The sequence below is a fragment of the Solea solea genome, chromosome 18, assembly GCF_958295425.1.
Source record: "Solea solea chromosome 18, fSolSol10.1, whole genome shotgun sequence".
In the NCBI taxonomy this organism is placed as follows: domain Eukaryota; kingdom Metazoa; phylum Chordata; class Actinopteri; order Pleuronectiformes; family Soleidae; genus Solea; species Solea solea.
In genome coordinates, this window is record NC_081151.1 from 12635661 (window position 1) to 12648147 (window position 12487).

At 37.1% G+C, this 12487-nt stretch overlaps 1 protein-coding gene across 1 annotated transcript; it reads left to right on the forward strand.

Moving 5' to 3' along the window:
- Positions 1-419: 419 nt before the first annotated feature.
- LOC131444367 (ornithine decarboxylase 1-like) lies at positions 420-10274 on the forward strand. The gene is made up of 10 exons (XM_058614606.1): positions 420-527; positions 5191-5315; positions 5760-5933; positions 6021-6193; positions 7537-7753; positions 8879-8962; positions 9085-9247; positions 9598-9713; positions 9828-10042; positions 10138-10274. The coding sequence occupies exons 2-10, from the start codon at positions 5214-5216 to the stop codon at positions 10181-10183; spliced, it is 1290 nt and encodes a 429-aa protein (XP_058470589.1). The 5' UTR covers positions 420-527; positions 5191-5213; the 3' UTR covers positions 10184-10274.
- Positions 10275-12487: the final 2213 nt, after the last annotated feature.

Genomic DNA, 12487 nt, shown 5'->3' on the forward strand with positions numbered 1-12487 from the left:
ATAGTCACATTTAGACTATAATATTATTACATTTAGAATGCAATTCAGGGCAGCATAATCTTCTGTTGTGTAAGACAGTGAGACCACACCCTGGAGACAATAGACGAAACGTCATCACTCTGTATATTCTGCTCTTTGATTATCTGTAAATGAATTAATCAACTTGGTTCAAACTTCCTCAGTTGGGGACAGTCCCACCACTCTGAAGTGTAAACACTGTCTCATTTGAAGTGTGTAAGTCTGATGTTCTCAGTGCAGGAAGTAGACAAGTCAAGGTGGCTCAACTGTCATGTGAAAAGACCCCATGGTGATTAAAAGGTCCTCAGACGGAAATAGCATTCCTGAGTAAATCACAATGGAAATGTAAATGTAAAGTGTCTGTATTCTGGTGGGATATCTTGGATATAAGGGACAGAGCTCCCATTCACCGTGGAGTTTGGTCTGCTTAACAGAAGCTACCACACATCAACTGTGTGTCACACAACTTACTGGATGTATTTTCTACCACTGGACATTTCAATAAACTGGTATGTTAACCCTTCATTTCTAATATTGCCTTGTTGAGACCTTTGTTCTAAATAGTTAAGAATCTGTTATTGAAGATTTATTTAGTCTAGTTATATGGTGAGATTTAACACTCATACCCTCCACCTCTGAGTTGAATAGAAAAGATTGAGTATCATGTCCTGTAAACTGTTGAGTTACATTTCTGACCTCTGAATACTTCAACCCAGGTGTCTCGGCTATTCTTCCATATTCAACAAGGGCTATACCCTTCACCTCTGAGTTGAATAGAAAAGATTGAGTATCATGTCCTGTAAACTGTTGAGTTACATTTCTGACCTCTGAATATTTCAACCTAGGCATTAAGGCTAATCTTCTATGTGGAAAAGGTCACTGAGTGGTTTTTATAATATAAACCCTCCCTGAACTAGACCAGTGTCAGATTTCTTGACAATAGGATTGAATTCTTAAAGGGTTTACATTTTAAATGATTGGTAAACTTTAATTCCCACAATATTTAAAAGTAAAGTTAATTGTTGTTTAAATGGAGTCAGATTAAAGAAATATTTACTATACTTTACTTTACTTTGGAAAACCTCTTGCTAACGTCGGAAAGACAGAATACTTCTTGGGGAGAGATTGTTACTTGGTGGTAGATATTTCCTCCCCTACAGTTGCAATAATAACACAAGTAGCTAGATTGTTTTGTCCTCAATAACAGCTGCTATGCTCCTCCCTGCCCTGCTTGAGACAAAGTAAAGCATAGTAAGCAGCTGGTTTGTTCAGGAGAGATGTCATCAAGATGTCCTTTACAACATTTCTTTTGTAATCTACATAGAACTCATTTGCATAACACCATCTAATGGAAAACACCCTGCTAACACGGAGGTACTGTCTTCTGACTCAAGAGGGAGCTTGAGATGTGAAGCATATCAGCACACAAGACATTAGTTTATTGCTGATGGATTGAGTTTCAATACAGTTACATTCAAAAACACTACCTTTTCAAATAGTTGCCTGTGTGTTTTCAGTGTATTGCACCGACCCTGTTAGCATGAATCCCCTTTTCTACAGAAAGATTATAATGAAAAATTCACTTATAAAACACAAATGTTTAATCAAAAAAATAAATATTTGGAGGTGGGTTGATGATGCATGTGGCCATATATGCATTCAGAGAAACATAGGTTTTTGTTACTCATAATTTAATTGTGATTAATTTATGAAAAGTACTCATATTCATAAATGAGAAATATTAAAAACGATTTCAAAAATAATGTTTATAGTATGTGGATCTGAGATAAAGTAAATATATACATTGTATTTATTATTATTAGTAGTAGTAGTAGTAATAGCAGTAGTACTAGTTGTATTAGTATTATCATTGGTGTGAATTCCAGAGATGGGGAGCAGAGCGGCTGAAAGCTCTGCTGAGGTGGGCGGAGGGCACAGTGAGGTGGATGGAGGAGGATCTGAGGGAGCGGGAGGAGGTGGCGATATGGAGAAGGTCGGAGAGATACAGAGGTGGTGATATTGGCTATTGATATTAGCTGAATTCTGGACCAGTTGAAGTTTATGAAGGGATTTGTCAGGGAGACCAGAGAGGAAAGAGTTCCAGTAATAATCCCACTGCATTAAAACCCCAATAATGCAGTGGGACCAGGAGATCCTGGTGGATTCAGCCAGAGCCAGTGGATTGCTTTTTCAGCTTCCCCAGAGTTCCTTGGTGGATCCACTCAGTGTGGCTCCACATTGTCCCAGCTCCTTTAGCAGGCATGCTGTTGATGTGCCCACGAAGCCTCTGGCTCCCACCTCCACTGGGTACAGCCTCACACGCCATCTACTTTCTCTGCTCTCTGCGACCAGGTCTCCATACTTCACCTTCTTTCTCTCGTAGGCAGCTTCCAGTCTGTATTGAAATACTGTACTGCATTTAAAGATTAGAGGCATCATTCAAAGCCCCCTTTTAATAACCAAAAAATCAGGAATTACATGTAAAAGATATGGATATTCAGGAAATTTTAAGTTCTTCATATTGTCAATTTCATGGTTAATTGAACCTGTAAACATCTGAAACTGATGCATTCAATAATTATTGTACAGTGAAGAGCTACTCAAAATGTATTATTTTATCCCTCGGTTTTTTTATTTTTGTTTTATTTTATAATTTGAGGTACATTCAATCTTTTGAAAGCCAATCCTCTTTGAGGGCTGGTAAAACTTAACTGGTGGGTCCAGAACGTTTATTTACCAAAGCCTTGTTTGAAATTTTTGCCAGGAAATCAGGAAATCACCCAGGTATCCTTATACAAGTATTTAGGAGTTCATATTGATAATCTTCTCTGCTGGAAGACACATATTGTTAACCTGTGCAATAGATTGCAACAGAGGCTATATTTTTTGTGGAGATTAAGATTGTACGGCGTGAGCAGCCACATCATGATGATTTTCTCCCGTGCCATTGTAGAGAGCATCATTAGATATGGGATCACCTCATAGTTTGGCAACCTAACCATTAAGCTCAAAAGCAAACTGGCTGGCATGCACAAAACAGCAATGAAAATCATAGGGAGGGAAGAATATGAGCCCATACAGAGTATTTATGAGCATGCAGTAATTTCCGACTCCCAACACCCACTCTTCGCTGGAGACAAAACCTTGCCATCAGGGAGAAGACTCCGTGAGCCGTTATGCAAATCTAACCACCTTATATTATCATTTGTCCCTGCTTTCATTGAGCTGACAATGACAATGTGCAATAGAATAATGTGCAAAAAACGGCTTAGCAATTTAGCACATAGCACTTTATGTTTTTATGTCCTGATGTTGTCTGGGATGTAGAAGAATTCCAAAGCGTAGGCTATGAGCAGATGTGGTACTGACCCATAGGCATTACCTAGGTCTAGCGATATGACGTGTAGATCTTTCTTCTCCCTCTTAGTGGTATGGATCTCTTCCCAAATCATGGAAGTATGCTCTACACAGCCAGGGAAACCTGTGATCCTGGCTTTCTGGCAGCTGGTATCGAGGTAGTTGTTCTCCGTGAGGTAGGTGGTCATTCTTCTTACCATCACGGAGAAGAAGATTTTCCCCTCCACATTTAGTAGGCCTATGCTCCTAACTGGTAAATCCTAACTGGTGGGTCCAGTACATTCATTGTTTACTGTCCAAACAAGTTTACCGTTTACCAAAGCCTTGTTTGAAGTGTTTGTGTGAATGAGTCCTGTCACTGGTACCATTTGTCAAGCATTTCAGTAAACAAAAAATGTCCACCTTTTTTGTTGTTTGCATTTTCTCGTATTTTCGCAAACCCTCTTTACCCAGTCTTTCTCTTACATATTTCTGAAAATGATGAAACATTGGGATTATCACAGACTTGTTTTTACTTCATAGTGTCACGCAATTTTTTTTTTTTAGCTTGAGTTCAAATATTTCATCTGCAGCATGTGAAACAAATTTCACATATTTGCATTGTATTTATTCTCATGGTTTGTGCAACATGCTTTACAAAAATAATATTTAGCTGAGACATGAAGCCTCATGTATACATTTCCTTTCCTGTGACTATTTCAAAATAAAAGTCTGATTCAGGTTAATAACCATTTTTAAAATCTTTTGGCACAGTTTGTTTCATTGTCTATTAGGGCTGAAACATTAGCTTGATTAAGTGATTACATTATTAAATTAATCGGCAAATATTTTGATAATCAATTAATCGGTTTGATGGTTTGTGAATATGTTCTGGTTTCTTTGCTCCATATAACAAATACATCATTAAAACTGAATCATTTTGTTGGTTTAGAGACAGAACAAGACATTTGAAAACATAATTTCCTTCAAATGTTCTTCTATTACCTTGTTATGATTTTTAGCTGCTGTAACACTGCAGATTTATCCACGTAGAATGAATAAAGCAATATCTTATCTTGTCTCATTTAATTTTTTTGAGAATAATTAAATAAAATATTTTAAATTTATGAATAATTTATTGTTTCAGTTTTGTAGGACTTAGTACTTCTTGTACTGTGTACTTTTGGAGTAATCCAAAACTGAGATTATTCATCTATATTTAAAAAACAAACAAACAAGTATCACTTTAATTCATAAATGTGATCTAACAAAGGTAAAGGGCAAATATATGCATTTATTTTGCTTGTATTTGAGATGAATTAAATCTCTGTTGGGTATTTTAACGTAAAATTGTTTGATTGTGGTGAATTAAAAACCCAAAAATACAGCGGGTCCACCAGACACACGAACACTGGCTATGTAACAAAAATATGTACCTCATACAAGTAGTATGAGGTACTTTTACTGTACTTTGAAGTAATCCAGGGTAAAATTTCACTTTTGACAACACCAACCTCTTCAATGTAGTTACTTCACAGTAAATTAGTTAGCAATATCCATCTTTTATATCTAAGTTAGTGCATCACTGTCCTGATTATTTATTGCATTGACATCATATAGTTATCTTTGAGTCAGCAATCTTGTTTACTATTTCTAGCCATTTTACAGGGTCTTTGTGCTCACACGCATACAAACACTTACACCTGTATATACTGTATATATAAGATATATATATATATAGAAAGAATCGTTAGATAACTGTTTTTTTTTTGTTGTCTGTCAAATAAATGGTTTTAATGATTGTAATCACAGTTTGCCTCAATCTCTTTCTTCCAGTTTTCCAGTGAGTAACCAACAGGATGAACACTGCCACTCCCACTGAAAATGAATTCACTCTCCTGGAGGAAGGATTCTCTGCCCAGGATATGGTTGACAAGATTATCAATGAATCATCTACGACGGTAATGTCACTTTTCCATGATACAGTTATAGACCTACTTGGCTCAGATCGGTCTAATATTCTGCATAAAATGTCTCAGAAATTATGAAAAAGAAAACCTTTTTTCCCCCAAATAAATGTATTACAGAACAGGAGATAAATGAAATATAGCGTTTCACCATTCATTCACCGAAGGTGCATTCACTTTCATTGCTTTACTTAGCCGATGTGTCCCTCTCTCTTGCCACTGTCTCCATTGACACAGCAATCTCCACCTCTTTCAATCTCCACCACTTGTATGTGTGTCCGTGTTCAGCAAACACTCTCTTGCTGGTTTTGTTTATGTGACCAAAATATTTTGGATATAAGAATCGGTTTTGGGAAACCGGTGGAACAGTGGTCATACCTATTCTCTCAAAGAGACTATTGTTGACTGCTTTTGTCTCTTTCATTTTCTACATTGCAGGATGACAGGGATGCCTTCTATGTCTGTGACTTGGGAGATTTGCTGAAGCAACACCTGCAATGGGTGAGGGCCCTGCCTCGTGTCACTCCTTACTACGCTGTCAAATGTAACGACACTCGGGAAGTGGTTAAGACACTGGCGTCTCTGGGAATTGGCTTTGACTGTGCAAGCAAGGTGCATTTTTGTGAGATATTCAAAGTTGACATCGTATTGGAAACTTGTGCTTGTTGTATTTCTAACTATTTTGTTCCCTCTCTGTAGTCAGAGATTCAGCTGGTTCAGTCTCTGGGAGTAGAACCAAGCAGAATCATCTACGCCAACCCCTGCAAGCAAGTTTCTCACATCAAGTATGCTTCAGCAAATGGGGTCCAGGTGATGACCTTTGATAGTGAGGAGGAACTTATCAAAGTGGCCCGTTGTTATGACAATGCCAAGTAAGACACTTCATCACCCATGATACTATAAAAAGATTACTGTGAAATCTACAGTACCTTGCTGGCAGTAACTGACAAGAAGGTTGTTGTAATGCATTTCACAGTATGCTTACTGTAAGTACTGTATTTGCTCTCACAGTCATAGGGTGCTGTATTTTCCATCACAGTACTGTTACAAGAATTACTAGATAGATTTTAATACTATTAATTGTAAAATGATTAAACCATTTAAAAAAAACAACAACTATCGAACAGCAAGTTTGAACAGTGTCAGTTTGAAAACACACAACACAGAAAATAATAAACAACATCATTTTATGCATATACATTTGTTAATGTAGTACCTGATAGTGATGCGCGGGTCTGGATTATTTCCAACCTGCGGGTCCCGCATTTATTTAATCATTTGACCCACTCCATCCCGCACGCACAACCGCATCTTTTTTCACAACCCTATTAAATACACTATTAAATACACTATTAAATACACATTAAATATGTCATTGAATAAGGCTTTTATTCTGTCTGACAAATGTGCTTGAAAACAGCCAGAAATTGTCCCAAACATGAGATTTAGCAGCTTGGCCTTCTTTTGATTTTGGTTTGTTGTGGCCACTGCTTGGCGCTTTTGTGAAGTCTGGTGGATTTACCAGACATATTTAATCCTTCATGTCCCGCCCCACCCGCCCCGCCAATAAAGTGAACATTTCTTGACCCGACCCAACCCGACCCAACCCGACCTGCGGGTAACCCGCGAGACCCACTAGTACCTGAGACATCTTTGAGCAACTCAGTAGTTTGTAATAAAACTTAAGGCCTAAGATACTAAGAAACTAAGATATGGCTGAACAGGTTGTGATTCAACTCACGATCAGCGGTTTTAAGATTTTCTAAGTCATTTTAATTGATCGACAGTTACACATTGTTCGGTTTGATTTTTGTGTTGGACTTTGCACTCACGACTCTTCCACTGACAACACCCTCTGACCAATCCGTGGCCAGCAGTCTGTTGACATCACATTTTAATATCGGCTCAGCTCACTTGGAACCTCTGCTTCTTCTACCATAACATACGTTTAGGTCATGTTTGTAAATGACAACTGGTTCTCAAACATTTTACCTGGTAAAATAAAAGTAAAATAAAAATGTTCTAACGTACAGCCATGCTTTTCTTTCCCAAACCAGTCAAAAAGTCAGTTAATTGTTCTTAGTTCTAGCAAAAGAGTTAGTTAGTAACAGTTAGTTAATTGTATGTCATTTATCAGTTGAAGTGTCATCTGAATACCTGTTGACATGAAACCTGTTGATTACTAATACAGTCAACATTTCTGTCTTGTGCACAGGCTGGTGCTACGAATCACCGCTGATGACTCAAAGGCAGAGGTTAGTCTCAGTATGAAGTTGGGGGCCCATCTCAAATCCTGTCGAGGTCTTCTGGAGCGAGCTAAAGAGCTGAAGCTGGATGTGATTGGTGTCAGCTTCCATGCTGGCAGTGGCTGCAGGGATGCTATGGCATACGTAAAGGCAATCACAGATGCTCACTTTGTTTTTCTTATGGGGGTAAGACATATATATCTGTGAAAAATAAATGTAATAATGTTCCCTTATTTGTCACATTAAAATGTTTCAGATCATGCAAACAATTTTAAACGTAGGCAAAAATAACGCATGTAAACACAAAGTTTGCCTTTTAAATTGTTGTCCTCCTCATCTTTGCCACCATCTTCCACTTATCGGGGTCTGGGTCATGAGAACCTGATACTATTTATTTATTTATTACATAAACCACTATATGAACTATAAATTGCAGTATTACTCCTACATTCCCACTCTCTCGTGTGGATGATGCTTCATTCATTCACTCAGACACTGACACACACACACAGATGAACACTGAATGCTGCATGTGCAGAGTGACGAAGTCTTAGGTGTAGTGAAAAGAAATGCATAATCTGTAAATGCTTGTCAAATCTTAAGATGAACACACACATCAGCCCCCAATGAGAACCTTTTAATTCCACCTCTGTTTTACATACAGCACCTGACAGTTTTATATTTTGTTTGACTGGATCCAGGCGACTTTCTACATCTGTGTAGAACTTTAATCTTCTATTACGATGTTGTTGCTATGAGCAAATCTGAAATTGTTAAATGGGACTGAACCATGTTATATTTAAATTGCTGAAAATTATTCTGATGGTCGTGTCTGATCCTACATACATGTGTTCAAATATGATGTGTTTTGACAGAGACATGATTTTTTTTAACTGTTTCGTCCTTTATAAGTCATGAGTGGGTAGATTCCTATCAGAATGTAATGAAACATACTGCACATGGGTGATTAATTACCCATCACAAAATATTCACATTGATCCGTTAAACATTGATTGGTTCTGTTGCCATTGCTTTTTTCTGTTAAACATTGCCATTCCTGAATCCAAAATATCCACATATTCCGAAGTTCTTTTCCACCACTTATACTCGTGCTCATTCTGAAAAGAGTCCTCTGCTCTGCTGCTTAAAATGAAATCATCCTTTTGAAACTTTATTATTATGATCTGAGACATGAAATTGTAGCAAATATACAAAAAAGGTATCAGGAAGGAAGCAAATACTTTTCCCCTCAGAATTTCACAGTCTTTTTATGCAGCAAAGTAAACAAAGACTTCATCTTTTGATATCTAGGCTGAACTTGGGTTCAAAATGGATCTCTTGGACATTGGTGGTGGATTCCCTGGTACAGATGATGTCAAACTCAAATTTGAAGAGGTAAAATTACCTTTAAAAATATTTTGCATTCTGAATATATACATTTTTGTATCTATACATTGAGACTTTGCTGCCTTATGTTACTAGCTAATTTATAAATTGACACTTTTTATTCTCTCTAGCTCACAGCTGCTATCAACCCTGCTCTGGACAAGTATTTCCCTGCTGACACTGGTGTTAAGATCATTGCTGAGCCAGGACACTTTTATGTAACTTCTGCTTTCACACTGGTTGTCAACATCATTGCCAAGAAGGTCATCATGGACGAGGAGTCAGACTCTGATGGTAAAATAATCGTTTTATTTGTTACTAACATTTTTTCCTGTTCAAAATTGACATTTTGGTGATGTGACAAAGACATTTGTAAAATGTGACAAAAAAGGTGACACAAATACAGACCAATGGCTTCAGTGACTTGGAGGCATTTATAAAGTTTACGAGAACAAAAAGTGTAAAGTTACATAAATAAATAATAGTCAACAAGTGCAGGCTATTTAAAAGAAAAATCATCCCGATTAATCTTTCTTTGTTGACTCTTGTTGTCATTTCAGTAAAGTCAACTTCTCAGGAGTACCATGTAAATTTGCCAGCTGAAAGGCAGCAGTGAATTAAATTAAATTACGCTTTCTTCACAGATAAAGACAAAGTGATCAACAACAAGACTCGGATGTACTACATCAATGATGGAGTGTATACATCTTTCTCATTCATACCCATGCACAATATCAAGGTTCTGCCAACACTGCATAAGGTAATCAAAAAGGAAGGAATAAAATGGTGACAAGTCAAATCATCACACATTTTGATCAATGAAAGGTGAAACAAATAACAATCAATCGCTTTCTCTCTCTTTCCCTCTCCTCAGAAGCCAAAGCCAGATGAAACCATGTACCCATGTAGTATCTGGGGCCAAACCTGTGATGGTGCGGATCGCGTTGTTGAGCAGTGTTTCCTGCCTGATCTGCAGGTGGGCGACTGGCTGGTCTTTAAAAACATGGGTCACTACACCATAGCTGCCTCCTGCTTATTTAATGGATTCCAAAGACCTGGCATTCACTACATGATGTCTTGTCCTGCCTGGTGAGTGATTTGGTCACTTTTCAAGCGCCTCAAGAGTAACTAGATTTTACTTATGTTTTGGGGAATCTAACTTTGATCTACTTTGTCTTCTCCAGGCCTCTCGTGCCTGCCAACTCCTGTGGAGGAGTCTCACCTGTGTGAAAAGTCAGCCTGTGGCCAAGATGGAGAGAAACATGCCCAGAAGTCACATTAATGGCTAATAACTCACAAAGAGTTTGAACGGGTTATGTATGTATATATACATATACATATATACATATATACATATATATATACCTAAATATACATATATATATATATATTTATTTATATATATTTAGGAATCACATCAAATCATTTTACAAAAACATGAAAATAAATGAGCGATACTTTATACAGACCATAACTACTGTGTGTAATTTGCATTTAAATGTCTTTAACATAGACTCTTGTTGTAAGTGGTGCATGCACGCTAGTATGGCAAGCCGTTTTAACATTTAATCGAACCACACTCCTATCCATAATCACATTTTAGACAATTGTAATTTCAGATATCCACGACTGCATTCATTCTAGGACAAATGACATAATGTACCCCAGAATGCAATTCGCCGGAACATAGCAGCAGAGAAAACAAATATAAACCAGGTCTCGTGGTCTTCGTCTGCCTGGACATTAGCTGTAACTTACATTCTCAGTTCAGCCAAACTGTTCCTAAGTTCATCATTCATGTCTGGAGACAGTAAATGTTTGATTCTCTCAAGATTTCTACCACAGTTGTCGATAGTACGATGATCTCTCTCTCTTGTCCGAGAGCGTCCACAGAGGCGAGCTGATCACCTCTGACAACGTCGCTGCCAGACTATAAATACGTCATATCTTAAGACAAAAACCACATTTTTCTTAAAACTGCATTCTGTGTAATATTTATTTCAGGTTTATATTTGTTTGCTCTGCTGCTATGTTTTTATATTTTCTTGTATTCTATACATCACAAAACAACTTTCATTAAGCTCACTTATTTACATATTTATTTTATTTTCATTGACGATTCTATAAAACATACTAGAAGTGATAAACTATTTATTGTGAAATATTTGCAGGAAAATCTGCTCTGTGGATTCACACCAAAGAGTACAGAAAATGATTGAGAGCATTTAGACGTTTATTTATGTAAAACGTTGCAGCAGCTCTGCAAAGAGGATGGCGTCATGAAAAGGCAACACATAAAATGGTCAATTGCCATAAATAAAAACACAGATGTTTATTGAGTGTTGGATCTTTGTATCTTTTTTTCCAGTTGAAAAATTATTAAATATACAACATAAAAAAGAAAGAGTGTTGGAAACATTTTTGGCATGTAGGTATACTACTCAATAAATTCATGACAGTTTTGTCATTTTCAGACATTTTGCAGAGATTTTTCAAAATGACTATAAATGATTTGATTTGAAATAAAATGAGAAGAGGGACAAAGTCTACATCTTGGAATGGTCTATTTGGGAATAATCATGTTTGAGTCCTGATCAGTGCTTTAGTGCTTTATATGTGAGGATGCATTAGAATAGAATAGAATAGAATAGAATAGAATAGAATAGAATAGAACTTTATTTGTCTGACACCAAGGGGTGACAGATTTTTTTTTTGACAGGGCTCAACATCACCTTTACACACACACACACACACACGCACACACACACAAGAAATTAAAAAAGACCTAAACACAAATACACAAGGGAAAAGTACACCAAATAAAGTCTGAGTAAACAACACACATTGATACTTAAAAGAAAGAAAAGGACCAGCGGCAGATCATTATGAGGTTACTGAAATTGAAATTCCTCTGCTGTTGGCAGTTGGAATGAATGATTTTTGGAATTTTTGGAATTCTGAACCAAGTGAAGACTCTTCAGAGACTTTTTGTTGTAATAAAGGCATGAAGAAGCTTTTCAGCATCCTTTAATGACAGGATGTGTCCGATTTTTGTTATGTTGCAGAACAAAAATCTAACCAAACGGGTGGAAGAAGGCTGACTTGCAGGCTTGTTGTATGTATGTTGTATAGAGCTGGAGGCCATGGTAATGCCATCCAGAGTGTGTGTACTTTGTAAAATTACAATACTGCTAAACAACTTCCACAGGTTCTTCTTCAAATACAGTATGTGCCTCTCTCCTCAGGACTGTATGGAAAAGAGGGCTTTGAATGAGATAAATGTTGACTTCTTGGCAGAGATGTCTGACATGAAAAACACTAGTGTGGGGTGTGCAAGCTTCCCTAATAAATATTTGATTTTACAGATTTTACAGATTACAATCAAACTTATTTAGTCCAGCCAGAACTGAAATTCAGGAATTTTAAAATGGTATGTGATGTATGAAGGCCAGTTGAAAACATATAGCAAAGAGTTCCTTATTGTACATGCAATGTTGCTAATTATGATTGTACACAGACTAATACAGTCAAGTG